The 24,914-nt window shown below is 36.8% G+C and overlaps 3 protein-coding genes across 8 annotated transcripts; all 3 read left to right on the top strand.

Annotated features, from left to right (window-relative positions):
* Positions 1 to 57: 57 nt before the first annotated feature.
* On the top strand, positions 58 to 2,998 carry LOC129575558 (suppressor of Mek1-like). The gene is made up of 2 exons (XM_055459395.1): positions 58 to 675; positions 749 to 2,998. The coding sequence occupies exons 1-2, from the start codon at positions 600 to 602 to the stop codon at positions 2,620 to 2,622; spliced, it is 1,950 nt and encodes a 649-aa protein (XP_055315370.1). The 5' UTR covers positions 58 to 599; the 3' UTR covers positions 2,623 to 2,998.
* Positions 2,999 to 3,395: 397 nt separating this feature from the next.
* LOC129576245 (putative uncharacterized protein DDB_G0286901) lies at positions 3,396 to 5,305 on the top strand. Its single transcript, XM_055460997.1, has 2 exons — positions 3,396 to 3,552; positions 3,641 to 5,305. Exons 1-2 carry the CDS (start codon positions 3,489 to 3,491, stop codon positions 4,996 to 4,998), a joined length of 1,422 nt encoding a protein of 473 aa, XP_055316972.1. The 5' UTR covers positions 3,396 to 3,488; the 3' UTR covers positions 4,999 to 5,305.
* A 2,113-nt stretch (positions 5,306 to 7,418) lies between these two features.
* Positions 7,419 to 24,318, top strand: LOC129576289 (uncharacterized protein ZK1073.1). 6 transcript variants are annotated; one of them, XM_055461611.1, is made up of 11 exons: positions 7,419 to 7,657; positions 9,954 to 10,253; positions 10,453 to 10,798; positions 19,461 to 19,511; positions 20,982 to 21,045; positions 21,162 to 21,279; positions 21,365 to 21,575; positions 21,692 to 21,763; positions 23,209 to 23,321; positions 23,725 to 23,887; positions 24,002 to 24,318. In XM_055461611.1, the coding sequence occupies exons 3-11, from the start codon at positions 10,706 to 10,708 to the stop codon at positions 24,248 to 24,250; spliced, it is 1,134 nt and encodes a 377-aa protein (XP_055317586.1). In that variant the 5' UTR covers positions 7,419 to 7,657; positions 9,954 to 10,253; positions 10,453 to 10,705; the 3' UTR covers positions 24,251 to 24,318. The 6 variants fall into 6 exon arrangements, with proteins under 6 accessions (XP_055317586.1, XP_055317121.1, XP_055317310.1 ...); XM_055461146.1 differs by lacking the exon at positions 9,954 to 10,253 and adding an exon at positions 22,299 to 22,313 and having other exon boundaries at positions 23,206 to 23,321; XM_055461335.1 differs by lacking the exon at positions 9,954 to 10,253 and adding an exon at positions 22,299 to 22,313.
* The last annotated feature ends 596 nt before the right edge of the window (positions 24,319 to 24,914 follow it).

Consider the following 24,914-nt stretch of genomic DNA (forward strand, 5'->3'; position numbering starts at 1 on the left):
CGAACGCCGCTTGTCGATGTATGCGTGTCTTGTTTTCTTCAATGCTACTGTATGAGTGCTATTGTAGTGTGAAATTTGACGTTTTCCAAAGTCTGCGGCAACTAAAGTCTCCAATAAAATTGGAATTGCGTGTTGATTTTTATGTGGCGTTCACACAACACTCGCTCTCGTTGCAAATGAAATTTCTTTGAAGCAATAAAATGAGTTTTTTTTTCTTCTCCACATAAATAAACAAGGATATTCGCTTAGCCAAGCAAATTTCAATATAGGTGGTTTGAAGCGATTTTTGCAAGTTTTTCTTAATTCTGATTTATGTGTTGGGTTCGGTAACGATAGCAATTCTCAGTGTGCTCTTTGTTTACATTTGTATATGCCATACAAATACGAAGTATTGAATGTCAAATGACATTGTGCTCCGAGTGCTTGAAGAGACCGGTTTGATTCGTGTTTCAGAGTGGAATTTTTTGTCAAAAAAATTCAAATAATTTTCGCTAACGAAACGACGAGAAATTAAAGAGAAACATAATTGAGTTGCTCACATTTGATCAAAAGAGACGGACACATTCGGTTGCTCTCGGTGGAGTTTTGACTCTTGAAAAATGGAAAATAATGAAATAAAAATCACACATTTCGTGAATCCGCATTTCTTTTTCTTCACATGGGTACGAGATGAAGGTAAGCCCGTTTTGTTGTCGTCTTTAAGTAGTAAATCCATTTTCACTCATTTTGAATGCAATTTTTTTTTAAGGTTTCAACGAGGAATTGAAAGTGTTGGAGGATAAAATCACGAACATTGCAAGAGTGAATGCGGCTGATATGAAAGCAGATGATTCAACGGTAACTGGCACTAAACTTGGTGATATGGTTGGTGTGTTTTTGCCCAATTGGAACAAGTGGATACGTGCTTCGATTAAAAAGAAGGATGGTGAAGGGAGCACCGAGCGGTTCGGCGTTTGGGCCATCGACTATGGCTATCCACTAGTGTCGAAAGCTTCACACATCATCAAACTGCCTGCCTCGTTTAAAGGAATGTTTTTGAAAAGCAACAACATTTTTACGGGCGGTATCGAAAATATTATGCCGACCGGAATTCGCTATGATATTGCACTCGCAACCAGTGTCAAAGAAAGGTTGTCAAATTGGTCGCCAGACGCCATCGAATTGACCCAGAATATTTTGCAGCGCGCCGTCAAAGTGGAATTCGAGAATGTGCATGAATACAAACCAAAAAAGTCGCATTTCTTTGGAAGATTAATGGTACAGAGGCCAGATGGGCAAAGGATGGACATTGTCAAGTGCCTGTGGGATATGAATATGGCAGCTTTCGCTGAAAGTGGATTCGCGGAAGAAGTCAAGACAAGTGAAACGCTTCAACAGCGACACTGGCTTTCTGTCAATGGTGACATGTTGAACCTGAATTTTGTTGTTTCGCCAGTTGCCATTGCGAAAGACGAAACTGGCTACACCGATAAAGAATTCTTCGATGATGAATCTGAAATTGATGACGAAGAAGTTATGCCCGATGCAGTCGATGAACAGTTTTTCAATGAGTCGGTGTCTGTGTTCCAGCCACAATTCCAGCCAAAAAATACATCCCCCATCAATGGAGCCAATGAATCGCAAAATGTTTCGAACGGCCCAGCACCAACGTCAAATGTGTTGCCATCCAAAAACGATAGCACCGAGTTTAAATCAAAGGCTGACACCGAAAAGCAAAGTGACAGCTCAGTGCCAAAAGATTCAAGCAACAAAAATGGCCAAGGTGAAGATATTCAACGTGCCAATCGGTTTCGCAGATACAACAGACTTAAGAATAACTTTCGACGTGATCCAAATTTGGCCGACAATCAGAATAGCCAAAGACCACAGCAATTTCAAATCCAACGTGCTACCGTTTCAAACCAACAAAATACCCAACCGACCCAACAGAATCAATTCAACCAACGGCCACCCAATTCGTTTAACTCGTACAAAAATCAATTCAATCCACCAGCGCACTTCAATCAACCGACAGGCCAGTTCAATCAACAGCAAGGTAGACGAAGTGTTGGTGGTTATGTTCCGTCAAATTTGCGCCCGAATTTTCGAAATAACCGCAACCGAAATGTAGTATCGAACAATCAATTTGGGGATCCTGAATTTCATGCTGCCTTGGCTCATCCACAACTTTCAAGAATAACCGAACATGTTCCAATGACAAATGGTCCCATGAATCTCCCTTATCATCTTCCGATACAACCATTTTTGCGCCCTGGTCATGGTCACGGTCCGAACTATGGACAAAATTTCGATAAAAATCAAAGAAATCAGCCGAACGATCGCCAGAACAATAGACAAAATGCTCGGTATGTGCCAAAGAATCAGACGAAAAATGCCGGTCCAGAAAAGAATCGCAACAACGCCAAGAAACCAACCGAAAAAGTTGACGCAAATTCGGATGCGGCATCGACGTCAACCGTAAAAACAGATTCAACCAAAATTGAATGCAAGGTGCAACGCATGAACATCAAAAGTGAGGCAGCTGAAAATGGGGCCAATTCAAGTGCTGAATGTAAGTCATACGCTGCCGAAGAAAATGCTGCGGTGAAAACTGAGCCGAAACAAGAAAACACAGACGAATGAATACGCAAACGTAGATTTTTGTTCAAATTGACATTTTTCAAACATTTTTTTTTTTTCATTATAATTGTATAAGACAACTGCATGTGCATAGTCAACAATACTTTGTTTGACATGCTGCAGAATTAGTTTTTGATTTTTATGCCTCTTAAAATGCTAAAGGGGCCAACGATTCTTTAGAACAAAGTTACAATAACAAATATTCCTATCATCGATTTATCGAAACCAATTTGAAAATAAAAGATATTTTTGTCATAGGAAGAGTACATCTATTTGTACCTCACACTACCTAGTGCATTGAAAAATAATCATGTGATCACGCATCGATATCTTGAATAATAAATTCATATTTTATAAACTGTTTATAAATCATGCAAAATGCTCGTGTTTATTTATCCATTTGTACAGCTTTCAGAAGGGATTGAGGCTATTTGGAATGAATCGACTGTAAGTATGTAATGATAACTTCTTGGGAACAGCAAACATTTTTAATTTTCGATCATCACACGATTGTTACAGAAGCCAACCAATTGATTATAATTTACGACTTTAAAGTAAACCAAATCATAATGATACTTTATGTGGTGCCATTAAAATCTCGGTTGGTCTGACGACAAATGAATTTGTATCGGATTTCTTGTTACTGTATACTTTTCTCTCGGCGTTTTTTTTTTCTCGATGCGATCACATTTTGACTGAATAAACAAAAAAGGGTTTTCAGAAATGCGACGCATGCAAAAGTTCGCATTCAGTCGCCATCAGTGAGCCAGAGCGAAATCACAGACAGAGTCATCAGTTAGCAAGAAGTTCTCAAACAAAACAGTCGCACCAAATCAGTTTTTCTTTTGCATTGTAAATTCGTGTCCAGCATGATAAAAATAACACATTTCGTGAATCCGCACAAGTTTTTCTTCAAACGGTTGGAGGATGAAGGTAAATTGCATGCAATTTTACTCAAATTTTCTTTGCTAAATAGTCAGAATCTAATGTGAGATTACATTAAAATGCGCTTTGACCTTAGGGTTTGACAAACAGTTGGAGGAAATGGAAGTGAAAATCAAAGGATCGGTCAACAAAAGAATGCAGCCGCCAGATGGACCGGAAGACATTCAAATTGGTGACCTGGTAGCCGTGCTTATGCCAGATTTTAACAAATGGATTCGTGGTGTCATCAAAGCGAAAGATGAAACCGGTTTGGTGTACGTATGGGCAGTTGATTACGGTGTACCGTTGGTGTCAAATTCCACGCAAATTTGCAAACTGCCAGCGATCTACGCAAAAATGAATGTCAAGTTTCAGCGTGTACATTTGGGTGGTTTAGTCAATTGTGTTCCAGCTGAATCAAGCTATGACTTCGAAAAAGATAGTGTCATTATGCGTGAACAAAGCAACTGGTCGATGAACGCCATCGAAATTGCACAAAGTGTTGTCGGTCGTGCGGTGCACTTGAAATTTGACAAAGTGGAAGATGTCCGACTGCCAAACGGGTCACACTTGTTCGGTCATTTGAAAGTCCAAAAAGCCGATGGTTCATGGAATGACTTAACCACTTGCCTTTCAAATGCATTAGTTGCGAAAGTAACCAACGATACGTGGGCCACTCATGCACATCGACTGGACACAATCAACCAAAAGGAATGGCTCACGATGAATGGTTCGCCGTTACAAGCAATGATTGTGGTGTCACCCACTTCAGCTGAAAAAATTGCCAACGAACTTAAATTGCAGAATAAGGACCAAGCAAAATGTCAGCCGAACAAGAACAAGCCTCGAATTGAAGAAGATCAACAAGTTGCCACCGGTCAAGCAAATGAAAACATCGAAAATCAACATTTGGACATGAAGGCCGGTAATACACGCAATTTTTCCAGAAAACACAGTCTCAGCGTAGCCGCAAGTACGAGAGGCGGTGGTCGTGGTGGTCTTAATTTCCATGGCAGTGGAAGACCCAACAATCGTGTCAACAATTATCGTCAACGTGACGATGACTACAGTTCACAGTTCCCCAAAGGTTGGCACACCAACGGATTGCTCAACAACCAGAAATATCGCGAAGAAATCGAATTCTTCGAGTCATCATTCATACCACCAATCAATTCAACCTCATCGGAAAAAGCCGATGATGAATCCAAAGACACGAACACGAATGAAAATGGGCCCGTTGAAAAAGTGACACCCAATGTTGCGACGGCAAATGCTCAACAGCCAAAGAAAGATGATACGGACATAAAACTGAGTGTGAATGGTAATGACAACAACAATGATGGAGGTGGCGGCAACAGCCAAGTGAATACTGCGAAACCTCAAAATTTGAACGAGAAGACGGAACAGTCTACGAATTCGATCAATGCGAGCCAAACAACAAACAAATCAGAATGAAAAGAAACATCCAGATTTTCATCTTTGATTTAGTTTAACAAAATCTCACAACATTTCATTTTTTTTTCTTTAAAAGTTCTTCTATGAACGTTTCGCATTTATGTCGATTGTGAATGGGGTTTCTAACGTCAAACCAAGCTCATTCATTGAATGCTTTGGTCAAAGCTAGGGATTCAATCAAATAAATTCACTCATGTAAACAAAAACTCATAGAAATAATAGCAATACCTAAGTATAACCTAAACCGCAGTAAAATTATTATGGCTTTCGAGCAGTAATAAATACAAAAATAAATCAATCATTTTCCATTAAATTACATGGAGTTCATTCATTCATTCATTCTGATTTCATTTTCTTTTTGGGGCAAACAGCATTGCAGATGAATCGGGGACACATACGGTATGTACTTTGTGTGACGAGATGTAAGTATTAAAATTGAATACAGAAATAAATGGCATTTTTCGCCGTAATCAATCAAACTATGAGCGATAGCTTGTTGCGAATGTTGAGCTGTAATGTTTGAATCAATGTAGGTCATTTGTGTGCTTTCGGCGGAGTTGCTATTGATTTTTGAATTGGCTGCGCTGTTGCTGTTTCTGCTGCTGCTGTACACCATACAGCATCATCATTCAATCAAATTGCATAGTTTTGGTGTAGTTTCCTTAATTCACTATGCCCCTCTGTGCCGATTTTGTTTCCGCAAAATTATTATCTGCAACAATGTGGCAAGCCAATTTATCCTGGAACATACAGCGCCCAAAACAAACACAATGAGAATACGGCTAAATGTTAAGGATTGAGTGAGCACATATACATCCATTAAATGGGATACGAATATTTTTTCTAGCATAATCGATTGAAAACATTGTGTGCGCTTACGGAATATAAATTTTGCTGGCCATTCCATTGGCCCAGTTTTGCATCAATATTTATTATTCATTTGGATGATGTTCAATAAAACGAATTCCGCATAAATTTTCAAACGCAAATGTACATATAAAACGCTTCGATATGCATTCTGTGAATCATTCAACTGTTGCACAATATTCTATAAGACTCAAATGGTTCGTGCTACAGCAGTTTGATTACAAATATTCTCTATCGAACTGCGCCATCAAAATAATCCAGTGAATTGATACGAAAAATGTCGACGCAATTTCTGTTCGGAAAAAAAGTCAAACAGCAATTGTCGCCAAACCCATACACACACACAGTTACATATCATGTCATTTCGTTAATTAGTAGATTTGTTGATGCTTTGAACAACAGCAAGTTAATTTCCATTTTTGACGGTTGAACCGTTTTTCTGTGGGATAACTATTTTTCAATTCGAAAAAATAAACTATCATTTAATCTGGATGGAAAATTGTAAAATTTCAATGTATAATGCAAACAAACGAACTACATGAGGAGAGAAAAGAAACATTTGCTTGAATGAGTAAGTATTAGCACTGCTAATTTAACACTATCGACAGTTTATTCTACTTTTTTCTATTTATTTGAATCAATCACAAAGCATAGAATGAAATTGAACGTTATGCTTATAATCATGTAATTACAACAAGTGTATAGAAGAAGTATTTAGATCCTTCATGCGAGACGCTTAAGTGGAATTTCAGCAAAAATACAAATATTTACACGGTATCGTTGAACTGTAAGAGATTAGAGGTGGTTGGGATCGCCGCTCGTAACGTGAGAATGCAAATAACATTCAATAGGACCGTAGAGCGTGCAATAAAAGCCATGAAATACTCCAACATATCAAACTATAAATAGAGTGATTTTGTTTTCGCTTGACTCGTCTGCGTTTGCTCAATCTCGTGATCGAGTATTATAAACATTTCCATATATATAAACATTGCTTCCCTCCATTCGTTCGTTCGTTCGCTCCTTCGTCCGTCCGTCCGTTTGTTCGTTTGTGTGAAAAAGAGAGAGAGAGAGAGAGAGCCGACTATTCGCCGGCATACATTTCAAAATGATTTGATCGGCCATCACATGAGAAAAGTGCTAACAAATATAAATGGAATACACACGCAAACGAAATAAATCTTTAGAATCCAAATTATTAGTTCGTCCACGACTCCATTCTAGTTGTCTATCCCAATTGTTTGTGTGTCGTTGATTTCATCGTTAATATCAGTTACCATTACTAAATATACCGCCACCGACACAACAATACCGTCACTGCCTACTGCTATTGCAATCGCCGTCACCGCCGTTGTCGTCGCCATCGCTGCCATCGTTATCACTCTATGAATCGATTCTGAATCGGTAATGTGTTGATTTCATTTCACTCTGTTTGTTTGCCTCAGCGTTATATTTATGTGTGTTCGTGTCTGTGCGTGCCCATACATTACTTGAACGAAGAGTATCAGAAAATACGAGAAAAATTTCACGTACCCAAACACTTTTTGAATCCGATTGTTTTCAGTACGGTTTGAGCATTGCAACGGTTTTGTTGTTCGCCACTTCATGTATCTCTAAATTGTGAATTTATGTTTAATTTTTCAAAAGAATCGTATTTTGAAAAACAGAAATCGTGGACATTTTTCTTTAGATGAAATTGTTGTCCCGATTGTTTAACGGCATTTAATCTAATAACACGGAAAAATCGAAAATTCAGAGTTTTTGTGAAAAATTGATAAAGCAATTGACGCAGGTAGTTTTTTCAATGAGTTTTATCAAATTTTCTATAAAGAAATTTTTCTACAGTGGAACAAAAACGTTGGCCCGATCATTTCAAAAGAAGTGTTCACTTTCAATAAATAGACAAAAAAAAAGTAAAGAAATAGCATTTAAATCGTCAATTAGTGGCCATTTTCAGCATCAAGTGCTGAAAGAACTTGATCTTCATTGGACGCAAACAAGAAACGCCTATACAGGAAATTTTTTTTGTCATGAAACAAAAAGAGATCATAAGTGATGTTACAGCATTCGTGTTGAAAACCGTTGAACGTTTAACACAATTTGTCATAATCCCCCTTTGTGATCTGAATTCTAAATTTAGCGCTTAGTTTTGATTGCAATTCGTATGATGTTATGCAGTTCAATTGAGAGACCTGCAGCAAAAAAAAGAAGGCAGCATCATATGTATGCAACGCGCGTACAGTTTATTTATAAATGACATAAAATAGTGAAATCAACGGAACACAGCCGCAACGTCGATGCGAATGAGTAGAAGATGTCGCTTTTGAATGCAGCCCAAGACGATTGTTAAAACGCAGTCGGATGCAAATTGAACTCAATTGCTCGATTTACATGCAAAAATAATCCACACACGCACACATATACACAGGGCAGAGAGAAAGAGAGAGAGAGAGAGAGAGAGAGAGAGAGAGAGAGAATAAATCTAAACTGCACATAATTTGTTATTAACACGCGCTCATCTCGACGTATCCGTTTCGATTTCATTTGTACTTCAAGGCGATTTTAGATTAGACGCGATTTGCGTCTTGTTTTCATATGCATTTTTTTGCGAAAACCTTTTTTTCAATTCATTTCAATTGGAATATCATTTGTGTTTCACATGCAATTGTGCCGGTGCGACAGGACATAAATAAATTTAAAGAGAAAAAAAGGCAAACACAAAATGATATGGCCGTTCCACTTTCCATGTTTTTGTTTGCGTCTCAAATGGTCATTTGCAAAAGCAGATAAGTGACGTGACTTAATCTGTGTGTGGGCATGGATCCGTTTAATCATTTCCATCGCTTAGAAGTAATAAAAATCAACGCCATAATCATTTCATTTCTTCCGATAAAATTTAATAGCAAATTCCTGCAGAACGCCGCCGTAGCAGACGAGCCGCCAATTTAATTTATTCATTTTAAATGTGATCTATTTTTAGAGTCGCGAATAATTGTTGTTTCATTCGTAAAACGCATTTAGAATTCGAGATAAACAAATGATTGCACACACACAGAGAGACACGATGGTACAATAAAAAAAAACGTAAACAACTCACTGTTAACGCATTGTGTTCAGACAATTAGCTCAAATGTAGGCAACGAGAGTAGTGTTTACCGTATGTTTGTTGAACGGCCGAGTCACTGTTTTTTTTCTCCACATTATTTAAACACCGTCGTTGTTCACCAATGTGTTTGTGAAATCAATGAACGACGCAAATACGATTATATACATTACGCTGTTCAATGTATTCGAATTTCTTCCGTTTGCCGCATAAAGTTTATATGTTGAATATACACATATATTCACAATAATGTTTAGCACACCAATGATCCACAACAAAGAAAGCGTTAATTGTCATTGAATGAAAGCGAAAACTTTGTTTACAATTTGCGGGCCATGCGAATGATGCGAGAGAGAAAAAGAGAGAGAGAGAGAGAGAGAGCGGTAAAAAATGTATCGGTATAAACATTTATTGTCCTGCTTCAATTCAATTTTAGCAGCACTTTAAATTGAATGTTTGAGACGCATTTTCATGTTTCAATTGAAAGTGTAATTCTTTGCTACCTCTAAATACAGCAACAGTTTTTCTGGTCGATAATGATGTTGTTTGTTATTGAAAAGAACGCGCGCGCTCGCCTGTTCCACATCGAAGAAACCCACGTTTTAATGCAAGCGCTTGTTGTTTCTATTGAGCCAATGCTCTCATTTACGTCACGTACAATGTGGACAAATATCCGGATTTCCGTTCGATTTGCTTCGAACATGTAATTAGTTTTGCGATGGTGGGCACTGGGCAGTGGGCACACTGAATGGATGCTGTCATTTGCTTTCCATACTCAAATGTCGACCAATCACTTGCATTCGATCCAACAACACATTCTCGATAGAACATTGTTAACATTTTCATAGGATAATTCACAAATACGACACAGTTTTTTTTCTACTCCTTTTGATGTACAAGAAAATTTATGACTGCGGCTAACGCAAGCCGAAACCATCGATTTGCTTCATGGTTTTTGTTCGATGCTCGTTTTCAATTCTCACAGTTAATAGAGAGCCATGACCTTGTTATCATTCACATTGCGAGTAGATTCGGTGCGTTGATCGCATGCGATGAGCCATATTGCGTAGATTTCCAAATCCGATACGACGAAAATGGAATGAATAATTAAAGAAACGGAAATGTCACTGCCAATCGCATATTGAATTCAAATCACACACACACAAACAAAGGGGGGGAGAAACAGTGATTGCTCGTAAAATTTATATACTTTGAAAATATAAATTGATACATATATCAGATATCATGCTGTGGTGCCATCATACCAAATTCAGCCGTTGAAACAGTATGAGCATTCCGTTTCCTACGATAACTCACTTTATTTTTTTCCTTCATCACACTAGAATTACTTGTAACATCGTTTCATTCTCTATATTTTCTCGATGATTTTCTTCTTTTCTTCACTTTTTGTCATAAAATAAAGAAAAACTTAGACGAAATATAACACGCTGATCTATGGTTCTGTTTCTCTTTCTCTTCCACAGGGACAATAAATCGTGTGTTTTCGTTCTGTTTGTTCAACGGCATTGTGAACATTTCGAAAATTGTACTGAATCATTGAATAGAGCGGTGTGGTTGTGCAGTGTGAATCCGTGATACGAATTTCATTTTGGCACATAATCCAGCCAGCCAGCCAGACGACTGTGAAAGGTGACGCGAAAAAACAAACTAGCCAAAATAATACGATTAAAAGTTTAGATAGAAAGATATTCAAGAGCACATATAAGTAAAATCACCATGTCAACGCCACCAACGTCAGCATCAGTGCCACCCGTTACTACAACCAGACGTGAATCGTTCGCAAGACGAGCCGAAAGTCTTATGGAACAGGTAATTCCCGTATTTTTTTCTTTTTTATCCTTAAAAACTTTCTTTATCTCACATCTTACATGATTCCTCCGGAGTAATTTCGCAGGCAACTCAATGCCAATTGAAGGATTCAACTCGGTTACAAGTTTATACACGTCGTTTGTGGCAAACGAAGCGAATGCATGGAACAAATAATTTGTAAATGGAGAAAAAAATAGTAGATGAAAAACAAACTCAGACGAATAGTTAGGTAGACAAAGACTGAACGAATCCAAAATTCCTCAAACCATGTTTCAAATGCATCGTCAGTGCATTCGCGTTATCTCAACCAATTAAGCACAATTGATGCAATTATTCGAAACGATTTTCCAGCATTATACTTTGGCATTTCATAGACTGACAAATAACTACCATTTCTATAGACGGACTACTTTGAAATTTCCGAGCGTGAACGGAAAAGACCAAACCCATATTAGTTGAATGCGAAATAGCCACTTGTGCTATGACGATGAACATACATAAATTACAGCTCCAATAGTCATCAATTCAATTGATTAAATTTATTCTCTCATTGTCAAGTTTCGTTTCGTTGATTCCATTTGATAAACAACATTTTTCACTTGAATCAATATATCCAAATGGCTTGAGACACGAATCGCCTTGAAATTCTCCCCATTAGCTATTTACACGACTAATAATAAAATCGAAACCTTTTTGATGTTCAAAATTGACGTGGATGATATATATTTCGTTTTGGTTGACCGAAAATTGGTGTGCGCTGTTAACGGTATGGATTCGAAGGAATCGAACATAGTGTAACAGATGGCCATATCCAATTCGTTCCATGTTAACGTTAGAAATTATTAATCAGTTTTGGAATACAGACCTATGATAGGACATGATTGATATTGGAATCAAAGATATCATAGCGTCACATGTTATGATCCAAGACACGAACGCTTTGCACTGAACTGAAAATCACTTGCTTTGCAAGCGCCTAATCGAAAAATGTATCGCCGATCCAACTTTGATTTGTTTATCAGTGCTGGTAAAATTAACTTATTGTTTTGGAATCAGACGTGAAATCCTGGTAAAATTGCTCCATTGCTATGTATAGCAAAGAAGATGTATGCATCTTTTACGAGCAAAATTCAAACAATGCGAGAGAACACGATGAAAAAATAACAAGCTACGATTTACAACGTGCCAAATTCATGTCTTCAGCGACGACAATAACGAAGAAAACCTGGATGGAAAAAAAGTGTGACACTGAATTATCTCGCTGTTGAAACATGCTGATGAAAAATCGATAGAAATAAGGAAAACGACGAAATTTTCGCTGCTTTTTCTCTGTAACCCAATGCATCGATTCATTGCTCCAGTGGAACAATTTTAGCGACAAAGAGAAGCAAATGAATGGAAAATTTCCAAGAATTTGTGCGAGATAATTGTGTTTGGTTTTTCTGTTTTTCTTTTCATCGTTCAATACTAATTGGTATATTTTGGATTTTACCGAATCAACTTTTTCTAAAGACCAGTGGCACTTAAGTTTTTGGCGCGGAAGAAAAACAAACATAAAGATAATTATCGACAAAGCTCCAACCAAGAATTAATCCACAAGTTCCAAAAGTTTGAGAGAGTTTGTTCATACAATAAAATCATCGCACGCAAAGCTTGGGCATTACATTGGATTTGTATGATGATTGATTCTGTTTTTTCATCGGAACACCGTTTCACACTGGACTAAACACGCCTTGATTAATTGATGGTGTTATTAACAACTTTTTGGTGTCACTTCAATTATTTATAAATGACCGATTATTGTTGTTATTAGTTCTTCATTTCGTAGCTGCGTGTGCTTACAGTTTTCATTACCGAAATGCTGAAATGAATGCAATAAGATTTTCTCCCATAAAACTGGATACAAGCATTTACGTGATGTGTAACGTTACACAAGGAATCCGTAGAAAATCTTAAATGAATATAAATGTATTTTTCGTGAGCTGTGGCCATTATATTCGTGGGCGGGATGCTGGAACGTTGAGCTTGTTATGACTTGCACGAGGACATAACACCGCTCTTTTTTCCGCATTTATGAGCTTAAACATAATACATTTGACAAGAGTGTACATGAGACCAATGATAAGGCAGCGTAAAGAGGGATTGCATCCAAGTCGTCAAATGTTGTAAAGTAGTCCAACGAACTAAAAAAAAATGAGCGACTTTCAGTTATGAATGGCTTGAGACGGAAAAATTCTTAATCTTGACTCATGTTTCGTACTCTGTTTGCCTTTTTTATTCTCTGTTCGCGTTTGAGCTGATTATAATGATAGACTTATTTCGTATCGAGTTCATATTTCGATTCGATGGAAGGCAGACATTTTGTCTTGACCTTCTGTTCCTTTGTGGAACCCTTTTTCGATGACTGTTCAAGATGGTAGAAAAAAAACAGCCCGAGACAATATTTAACGCAGATTTGAGTGTGATAAGCATTCACGATAAGCGGTATCTTCGTAACGTGCATTGTCTCTCTTGTTTATAAATATTACAATATAATTGGTTGTTTACTATGGCGCACATCCCCAAGTAAGGGCAAATCACAAACGAACTAAAAAATCTCTCGAAATGCCCGAAATAGAGTGTAATTTTTGATGCGTAGTATCGCTCATTATTTAAATTTATGTATAATTTCGCCGTTTCCGTTGGCTAATGGCCAACTTAGGCATGTTAATTTGAATTTATGCGCTGCTGACTCCATTATTATTTGCCTTAATTTGTTTGTCCGAAGTCTTTGTTATTCCATGGATTAATCGTGTGCTTGGTGTGAACTACGCAAAATTAGGCACGTCTCAAAATCAAAAGATTCTTTTTTCGTTCTTTCATTTGACCGGCCGCAATCCAGACCAAATGAATGCTTAGACCAAAATGAATGGAAAGAGAAACTAAAAGGGTCGTCTACTGTCTACAAATAACTCCTGTTAAGCATTCGAGAAGATCAATCACATGGATTTTGTTGTTATCGCTCATTGTTCTTTTGCATCAACGTTGGATGATAGTTCAGTGGCTATCTCTTCAAGTCGATTGACTTTTTTTTTTACCACACAGTTTGATATTCTTTTATGTTTATCGATTGCGCCTTCATTTATTCTCTATTCACCGTTTACCATTGCCACTTGTTCGATGCGATGCGAAAGTATTTTCTATGCATGTTTCTTCGAAGCAATTACTCGATAACATACACACACACACACACACATAAAGGCCACCCCCATGTGGCTTGAATTTACGACGTCACAACGCTTTCCATTACTCATGCCAGCAATAAAATCTATCCGGTTTGCCGTCCTTTTTTCAAAAGAACGGGAAAAAAACAACACATCGAGTTTCTTTTGAAATGGAGAATAAAGAAGCGTAAAACGAGTGAAAAACCAATATTTTATAACGTTTTATCATTTGCCAGAAGAACGAACACAATTTATATGTGATTATGTAACATCAGAAATAGAAAAAAAAACACGATGAGCGCAAAAGTGATGCTAAAACAAGATACGGAATTCATTGTGTTTCAACAATCGATTGAAAGAAGGAAAAATCAAAAGTACGCTTGATGACCTGTTCTATTTTGGAATCCAATGCTTTTGAAGAGGTGTCATTTCAAAATTCAATCTAGTTTTGTGGTGTTGTTTTTATTTCTCATCTATTCTGCACTCCACCGTATAACATTCGATGCACACAAATACATACGTTGGCAAAAAGTGCCGAAAGAGCGCACAGCACGAACCTAACTCAACATAAATATCGATCGAAATATAAAAGCATCCGAAAGACCGTTTCGATCCATAGCATACCTCTGGCTGAGCACGTCTTAAGCGCAACGTGTAGTAAAATCACCACAAGGAGCAGCAGCAAAAAGCAAACGAAAAAAAAATTGGACGCAAAACAAGAAAAACTCAATAAACGAACACTGTAATGGCAAATGAAACAATTTCATCAGAAAAAACTTGCGGGGAAAAAGAGACGGCGAAAGCTCTGCAATTGAATTGTGTCTGCTTTCTGTTTTCTCACCAAAAAAGAAGAAAACAACCGAGAGAAGTAGAACAAGAGAAAGATGAAGCGAAAAATTATGTGCACAAAAATATATTGGTCACAAATTATTTTACCCCAATCGCAGTAGTGTATACTGAAAACGGTCTGCATTTAATCGCATGGCAAGCAATGAAGAGCACAGCAAATGGGTAACCATTGATTGTATGGTGTTGTTGGGGCTTTTATGGCCTCATCGCTGCTCCATCGAACAGTATATCGTAAACATTACGCTTTATTTATTTTGTTTATCCAAATGTTTTGCGACGTTGAACACCGGTGTGCGCCGTTTCTGTTTTCCCTCTGTCTCTGTCTAGCGCACATCAGCTGTGCACAGACCAGAAGCACAACATTCGACGCGTGCGTTTGTATACAGAAAATAGAGTTTTTCCGTTGGCACATTCACCATTTCCCCTGCTGAATGCAAACCGGAGTCGTGTCGTCACTTTTCGCGCGAACAACGAGACCACCCGACTCGCGCACGATCTCACATCCAGCCAGCCAGGATGAATATTATGAAAGCATCCCGTCGATTTCATTCAGTCAGATTTTGGCATTCATCCAGATAACAAAGTGTTGTTGCGTATGCATCCGAACAAAGTGTGTTAAAGAAAAGAGAAAAATCAACAAATTCAAACAACAAAAACAAGCATTCAATTCGCATTGATATTCATTCGATATTCCCAACAAAGTTACCACAAAAGATTCTAACGTACTTTCAGCCAGCAAAATTTCAGACGATTTTGTTGTTTGTTGCGTATTTACAGAGTTTGTGTGCCGACAGACGCACAGTCGGGATTTAAATAGAACGCAGAATATTTTTGGGGTGTTTGTGCGTATTTTCTTTTTTGCGTCACACTTGAAATAAAAAGCTTTCCACCAAACAGCCTTTTTTTCTGGCTTTTGATTTTGCGAGCAAAACTTCGCAAACACACTTCGAAAGATATTGTTTTTCAGAGTGAAAATAGAAAACTAATTGAAAAAAAAAAATTTATTGGATTTTTAGATTCCAAAAAAAGGATAAGTAAAAAAAAAACTACTGAATTTTGTGATTGTGAAAAAGTTCATAAAACATGGAAACTAAAGATAACAGCAAACCAACCACTCCAATGCACGGCAACCACAACCATCATCATGAAGATGTGATTAAAGTTAGTATGTTCGGATGAAAATATTTAAAATTCCACTTGAAACTTTTATGAAATGTTTTTTTTTCGCCATAAATTTTTTTTCGGCAGTATTAAGCTAAAAATACGAAATTATTTTTTTTAATTTATTGTTTGGATTATTTTAAACACTTTAATCATGTCATAGGAAGTTTTATGTAACAAACTCCTGAATTTTTCGCAACGATAAATTCATCAAAATGAAATGACATATGATTATAATAATAATCACATCAATGTTTTGCTGATCAAACCATTTTGATAATATTTCGTCAACAAATTGGAGGGAGAGGCGCCTCGTTGCTCCTCGTAAAAATGAAAATAATAATGTCAGCAGAAGAACGGAATGCGAGCAACGGCACGTTGGTGGAAAATAAAAGCAAAGAAGGGGGCGCATTTTTATTCGATTTCACAGCCCCATTGTTGCTAAAGAAATACACAGGAAAATTCAGCTACGAAATGAGCTCAGCTGAACGGATCCATAGTGCGTATTTGGAATAGTGTTATTCTTTGTTCCACTATTCGAAGTTCATAGCAGAATGATAGAATGATATAGGCAATGAAAAATGGGCGAACACAACAACACTGTTTATATTTTTGTTTTGATTCGAAGTATTGTTGGCATCTCTTGTGCTTATCTTCCCTTCGTTTTTCAATACAGTCGAGAGCAATGAACTGGATACGCGCTAAAATAAGAAAAACCGTCATTTTCTACCGTCTACACTGAGCATGATGGTTTCTGTATGTGCTTTCAGCTTGGATGGCCCTTCTCAATCGCAGCCGTGCTCTACATTGTGTACGCGTATAAAGTGGTCCTCATTTCTATGGAGGATGGAATACGTGCATGTTTGTGCTTGCGCTGGGAGGCTTGGCACCATCACAACGGTGGTGGGGATGGAATATAACTCTTGTGCTATGAATTTGCTCTATTTTCAAGTAAGAGAAAATCTGTTTATTTCGACGAAAAATGCATTTTTCAGTCAAAACATTCTTTGTGATTTCCATCGCTTTTTCGATTCACAGCTTCCCACAGACTCCATGTCAAGCAAAAGAAAATCAAACAAGTCAATTGAACATCATCGAAATGACACTCTATTCAAAAAGAAAGAAACAAAAGCGAAAAGATGTTCGATACCCATTCGGAATTTAAAGTATTGGGTCGAAAAAGAAATGAAAAAAAAAGAGAATTCGAATCGATATTTATTTGAGACTTTTTTTGAGCCATCCACATCACCATCCAACGCATCTGCTCTGAAATGGGATAATTGTTATTTCACCCTCGTTCTCGGTAATGCGCAAGTATGGAGACATCGTTTTGCATTTTAAGTACTTTCAGTCTTCAACAGAAACCGTGCGAGATTACCGTTAACTCAGAATTGGATGGCTTCCACTGTAGATTTGAACGATGATAGAGAAACTTTAAACTTCCATGTTATTTGCCACAAGTTCTTATGGAACAAGTAGAAAAAAAGGCTTTAGAACGGGGTCTTGACTCGGTATGATTACGAAGCAGACGAAATTCATTGAGTATTTGCTATCGATTTTTTTTTCCACTTGGGTACTCTTTTATTGTTCGCAAATCACGCTTCGCATAATTTGTCTAAGATGCTAAATTCGGTCGTATATCATGAAGATAAATCCAAACTGCCCGAAACCATAAAAAAGGCGATGAGGTTCGTTTCTCCCATTTTTTTTAACGTCTCTTCACAACGGATGATTTGCTGTGAAGTAAATGGTTCAACGAAAATGAACTCAATCGAATACAATAACTCTTTAAAACTGATTCAAACTGGCGCACATCGCACACAAAAGCGCCAGTCAATTTCAATTGATGCATTCTCCGTTGAATCTGAATGAATTTACATGACAACAACATTTCGACATTTCAAGCACTTTCGATCGCCATTGATTGAAATGTATGCGCTGCACAATTGGTCTGAGTCGCACTCAATTTACATTTTAATCTCATAATGTGAATGATATGCAATAAATATTGGCAGTCCGTTCCACGTCTATTTACTCTAATTTACTTTGATTGTTGCTCGTTGATTTCTTCTTCTGATTTATTTCAATAGAATAAATCCCATTTTAAACCATATACCAATTTTTTATGAAATTGTTAGAGAATAAATTCCAACGCAAATAATAATAATAGAAGTTTCGACGAGCAATGAAAATAAAAGTTGCTGGAAAAAAGTTCGCTTTGCTTCAGTGACAAACATTCATGTCATATTTGTTTTGCTTTCACTAACTTGTCAATCCCAGTTTGTCAGGCAAGTACTACTTCAGCGTCTTTGCCGCAACTATTTGTATATATGATTCATTCATCGTGTTTTTGGTTCGGTTCTTTCTTTCTAATGTCGGAATGTTTTTCGCAAACTTATGCGCTTGAGTAAATGTAAGAAATGAATGAAAGCGTGCGGTTGCTCAAGTATGCTTTTGAAAAGATTGCATAGCTTAGATTAAAAGTCAAAAGGTACTTAAAGTGAAGAGGAAGCAAGACGAAGGGAAACTGAAATGACATTGAAAGGAGCGACGGAGATGAAAATATTTGCATCGCTGTTGTTGTTCTTCTTCGTATGTTTAATTCAACAAAGCCAGTATCAGCGATGGTTTATAAAGTTGGTCGATGTCATTCGATAAACGTCACACAACATGAGCTAGATCTACAATGTGGGTTCGTTACAAAGTTTTAAGGTTCGGTTTAATGTTCAAGTTGGAAAATTGGATGAAATCTTGGTGTAATTATGATGATTCCAACTCTTTAATTGGCCCTCGAGAATTCGCTATCCACCTCCGATTAAAACGCTGTGAATCGCTTTCAAAGGCAAATTCGTAACAAAAGGAGAAAAAGAAACCAGCTAATTACATTAGTTGAGGTTCATCAATTGGAGTTTGAGCACTGACCCAACTATTTGTCCTTCTTAAATATTTGTGGTTTCAATATCGCAGCTGCTACCCGCTTAGCGTTAGAATAAAAGTGTTGAAATATAGACGAGCTTCCACTTTCGGTTATTACAAGAAAACTTGAAAATAGCTTCAACACCAACCCACATTCCAAACTTTTTTCTTGCTTGTTATGGTAAAATTGAAAATTGGCGAAAAATCCATTTACTCATGCACACCACCACAATCAAACTAACGAGAGGAGAGAAAAAAAACAGCGGAGAAAAATATTATCGAAATGAATTTCGTTCGCGACATTCAATTTATAATTAAATGATAATCACAAAGTGACGTCAAATCCATTTAGTATTTGTTATCTTGCAGCGAATACATCTATATAAACTCGCAGAGGCATGATATGGATTTTCTAAATTTTACGTTTTATCTCGTTTGCCACACTTCTCCATGTACATTTTCTTTTTTCTTTATTTACGTTGTCTATGGATTTTATTTCATGTGCGCCGTATCTGTTTTTTTTTTCGTTTCAGAGATACGTCGTGAGCACAGACCGTTCAGGCGACATACATGTTACAGTTCAGGTAAGCATTTCTAGTCCCATAGTGAGTGAGTGAGTGAGGAATGAAAGTTACCAGGACGAATAATTTTCACATTGTGCACGGTAAAGGACGCATGCCATGGAATGGAACGCAGACGCACACATCCAATGGCATACTAAATCCGAATTTTGTCATTTAGAGCTGTATCTAAACGGTTAAAGTGAACAACTGAATTGGTTATGGTTATAACATTCATGTGATCTGAATGGTGAACGCTCACACACGATTTTTGTTCTTTTTTTTGCCATTTGCTTGCTAGATAACTTTCTCAAACCGACACAACACATACTCACCCTACTTCTTCATTCATAAATATCCATTAATAATTTGTTCCATCTCTGAGCAAATGACGTAACAGCAAAATAAATTATTCAGAATTCGGTGTTGGTGTTTCGTGTCTATGCAAGCGCGAAATATTTAAGATTGCTTGTCATCCGTGTCCGATTCAGCTATCACAAGAGGATGTTTAGTGAAATTTGCATTTTCATTGAATGTTTTGTTCGGCTGGCACCATTGCTATTGAGAAACAATGGAATGTTATTATGCATCACTAAATTATATATTCAAGCGATGGATTCAAGTGTTGGGCGATTCATAAAAATGGCGATGAAAGAAAATGAAAAAGAAATTATTGCTTTTTTCTCTTTTTTTATCCGTTGAGCAACTTTTTTTCTCCTTCGGAATTGTATTCGCTTTGCTTTATTATTCGTCATCAAAAGCATCGTTAACAATCATAAAAACGAGCACAATGATGCGATAAAAAAAGTGAAGACTTGACATAAAGAAATAAACACACAAAAGCTAAATAACAAAGGTTGGGCGCGCAAAAGCTTCGTCAAACCATTGAAAAGATTGCCATTTCAACGGAACAATAATTTTCGCGAGTTTCACGATAGACAAAGTTCCAAATGAATTCCATCTCAATAGACGTAGCGATGTGCTACGAACTTAGCTACGGGATGTAGTCCCATAAGTGCATTCGAAAGAGCTAAAACAAATAATCATATATATTTGCGAGCATGCTGTAAACCATGTACAAACATGTAGCGAATACACCTGAACGCCGGAGCACACTTGAATATTAAGCGCAAAATTCGAGGGAAAATGCTAAAGTCAGAGTTTATTCGAACGGAAGTGCATATTTTCAAATTAAGTATCACATATTTATGCACTTGACACGAAAGCATATTCCAATTGCACCGCGGGAAAGCTAAATTAAAGCATTTCAAGTGCTGGGGTTTGAAGCATCCATTTGGCTGTGCATATAAATTCAACGAATTTGGTTTGGTTTGGTTGGTATATTTTGAGCTGAGTGTGGTTTGTGCTGTGCGATGTGCTACGTTCCATTACACGCATTCGGACTAATTAAAAGGAATGAAATTAACCATTTTAATGGCCACAAATGAATTAAATGCAATTTCATGTATTTTCCAATGGTATTTTATTGTGCAGGGCGATTTGTCGCAGCAAGAGAAACGGGCTGTTTTCATGACCGTTCACGATCTTGGATGTAACCGTAAGTAGAATTGCTCTTGTTTTCTTCCAAATTACCGACCTCAACTTGTCACCAATTTTCGGGGCAATCGATTACACATTCGTTTTTAATGGGAAAACTTTTATGCTTTGCATCAGATACATCGTTTCAAGAGTTCGTGAATAGTCCATGCATGACGGAAATTAAGGAACGTTCGTGCTTCATCCATATTGACGTACCAGGCCACGCTGATAATGCAGATAAACTTCCAGATTCGTAAGTTATCGACGGTAATTCTCCAAACGGCTCACTTCTTGTCTCTCTAACAAAACCAATTGTTCTTTTCTTACTTTGTGTGTAGTTTTGTTTTTCCATCGTTGAAAACACTTGGAGAGGATTTGGTCACGGTTCTCGACTTTTTGCATGTGAAATATGTTATTGGATTGGGTGAGGGTGCCGGAGCTAATGTATTGGCACGTTTTGGGTTGGCTCATGCAGCCCGATGCTTGGGACTGATCCTAATCAATTGCACTGGAAGCGCAGCAAGCGTCGTTGATTCATTCAAGACTAAGGTAAAATTCTTCGGAACGACGAATTTCAAACGAAAAATAATAATTGGTTTTTTGTTTGAAATTCACAATTTTCCACCTGACTTTTTTTTTCCTTTTATTTCACAATTTCAAAAAAGTTCATCAACTGGAAATCAGAAGAGGTCGAGCGTTCAGCTGAAGATTTTCTTATGTATCATAAATTTGGTCATGTAAGTATCACATCTGATCGAATTTTGTTTTCATTTTGATTGGATTGGTGTTCAAAAATAGAATCAGCTCGATTAGGTCGAAATTGATTTTGTGTTTTTTTTTTCTCTTTGTTTGAATATTGGCACACAATTAAATTGAAACATCCGTTTGGACATGAATTGCACCGTATTATTTTCTTTTTCTAACAATCTCAATGTTTGAATTGAATTGGCAAATATAAACCCAATTATTAAGACACACCCATGTGTGTAAAGATAAGATGTGAATAAATTCCATTAGATTGAGTCTCAATAGTTGGGTTTCATATAACCAGAAAAATAAACAAATTTGATATTTTTATCTGCCTTATCTAAATGTGACCGAATTTTAATTTATTGTGTCGATTTTTATCATTACTTGTTTTTCATGCGACTTAACAAAATAACCCCAAAACAAAACCAATAAAAAAAAAATACCCCAAACAAATGTAAAAATAAAACAAACATCAATAATAACCACACAATATACAAAAATACAATACAACCAATACTAAAGATCATTGTCAACGAGGTAATCTATGAAATAATCATTTTAATCAATTAGCGTTATTTATCCGTTGTTCTGAAAATGAACACCTTTCATTTTGGTCATTTTATTTTCATTCAATGCTTATCCTGAGTTCGATTCAAATTGCACGCATAGCAAGTACCAACCGAAAGGGAAATGTCACACGTGAAAAGAAAAAAAAATGATGGAGCGAAAAAGCGCAAAACGCAATACTTGGCGCACGGTTTCATTTGTGGCATTTCAACTTTGTAATAAAATTAATAAGAAGCATAGCGACGTAGATACTTTCCACACGCAGTCTGTAATTACTACCATCAAAACATTAATTCATACTTTTCTGAACATGACTTTTCCACATTGTATATTGCCCTATGACATGCATCCCCCTTTCACTCCTTAGAAGAAGAAAGAAACAGTATTTATTCTAGAACATGTGTAGTCAGTCATAAGTGTGTCAAACATCAACGTAGTCATGTGTGTTTGTGTATGTTTTGTATGTGTGCGTTTTTTAATAGCCAACTTGTTTGTATGTGTACACAAAACACTTTTATTTTCCTCAATTCCTCTCACTCTCTGTCTTGCGTCACTCTTTTGACGAACTAAACGTTTCACTTACCACAGAATGAAAAAAAAAACAACTTTCTTACATCCATTTTCGAAGTATTTATATATATTAGCATACTTTGTAGCCACTTCAACAACTGCCGTTGTAAATGAAAATGTCATTATTATTGAAATGGTTTGCTTTTCTTTTTCTATCGCATCCGTAAACTTGTTGAACAAAATAAATGAAAAATTGACGTTCGTCGTGTGCTGCTGCATATACCCGTCACACACAAAAACACAATAATGAACCAAATGGAATATTGGCATGATGTTCTGTGGCTGACCATAGCAGTTGGTCGGTGAAAGCAATCCGGACAAGGAGAAAGTTATTCACGAGTTTCAAAGCCGCCTACATGGCCCTTTGAACAATAAGAACATGGGACTCTACGTGAAAGCATTCATGAGGTAAACATTATCAACATTTTTTTTCCGAGTTTTTCTTTTTGCGTCTTTTTCACGACCATTGATAACAACATTCTGCATAATTTCCGGTAAAGAAAGAGCCATGGTAAAAGAATTTTTTTTTTCATGGAAAAGTTGATATGAAGCAATAAAATGGGATGGGTGTAAATTGTATTGAGGTGCGCAATATATATATCGCAGACACAAAACCCATTTCAAATGAAAAACCATTTGATACGATATCGACAAATTGTGACCGGAGAAAATTGCTTTTCTCTTAAATTAGTTTCAATGGTCGTTTAAATTTTATTTTGCGATGCATTTCCAACCATTTTTTATTCTTTCACTCTTATTATATTTTCATGTACTCTGCGAATTACCCTGTTTCCATCGAAAAAAAAAATAGTCGTAAAGATTTATCATTGAAAGATTGCAAAATCGATATTTTGCTAATAACTGGCATGTTGAGCCCATACTCGACGGTTGTTGAGAAGCTTCATCGTGACGTTAACAAAGAGCGTGTCACAATGATGAAAGTTGAGCGAGCTGGTGATGTTCTTGTCGATGCTGTAAGTTGTGCATATAGCCCAAAGCATTTTATACGATTCATTAAACATTCATCTAAATATTTTTGTGTGTGTTTTTTTCTTTTTTGGCTGTCATTTCATTTGGATTATAAACAGCCGGCAAAGGTGGCACAATCAATTTTGTTATTCTGCAAAGGCCAAGGTCTTTTAACATCGGTTGCTATGCCGGGTGTTGATCGTGGACGTGCTTATTCGACCAGCTCAGGTGGTTCGAATGATGGTAACGCATTGGGACCGCGTCGTCTATCTCGCGGCATGTCAATGGAAGAGTACGACAAACCAAACATTCGTCGGCTCAGTATCACCGTCAACAACGATGGCATTCCAGCAACCGGACGAAAATAAATCCAACAACTTCAATAAAAGAAAACGAAAAACTGTGCTACAAGAAAATTAAAGAAAAAAAAAAACAACAACAACAACAGTTGAAAACCATTTGGAAATGATTTTCACAATGTGGAAAAGTAATTTAGGTGAATGATAGTCTCAAAATGATGCTGCAGACCAAATGGAAAGACAAGTGAACAATTGTTCAAGAAAAATTCAATTCTACTCAATGTTTCTCTTTGATTGAAACACTCATTTCATTTCATAGTAATGCTTACATTTCCGATTTTAATGAGATTTACAAATTAATGCCAAAAGTTTGTTAACTTTTCTTCTTTGTTTCGAACAAGTTCATGTTTAATTTTACTATAAATTTTATTGTTATTTTTTATGTTAATATAGATGATTATTGAACTTGCATTAGTTATTATATTGACGTACACTTTGATAATGCCCCAATAATTACCAATTCGAAGAATTTTTTTCCGAAAAATAATAATGTCTTTTTATCAAATTAAGTCGATAAAAGATATACAGTCTATTCAATGTTGACCATCTGAATAGCTTTATCAACGTAGATGATAGAATATACTATAACACTATTCCTACTAAAATGCTCTAAACAAAAAAAAAACATATGAACCCGTGAGCATAAAAACGACTTATTAAACAATCGCCGAAC

This window comes from Sitodiplosis mosellana, unplaced genomic scaffold, assembly GCF_009176505.1.
Source record: "Sitodiplosis mosellana isolate CC-2019 unplaced genomic scaffold, AAFC_SMos_1.0 Smas_scaffold_1, whole genome shotgun sequence".
NCBI lineage: Eukaryota > Metazoa > Arthropoda > Insecta > Diptera > Cecidomyiidae > Sitodiplosis > Sitodiplosis mosellana.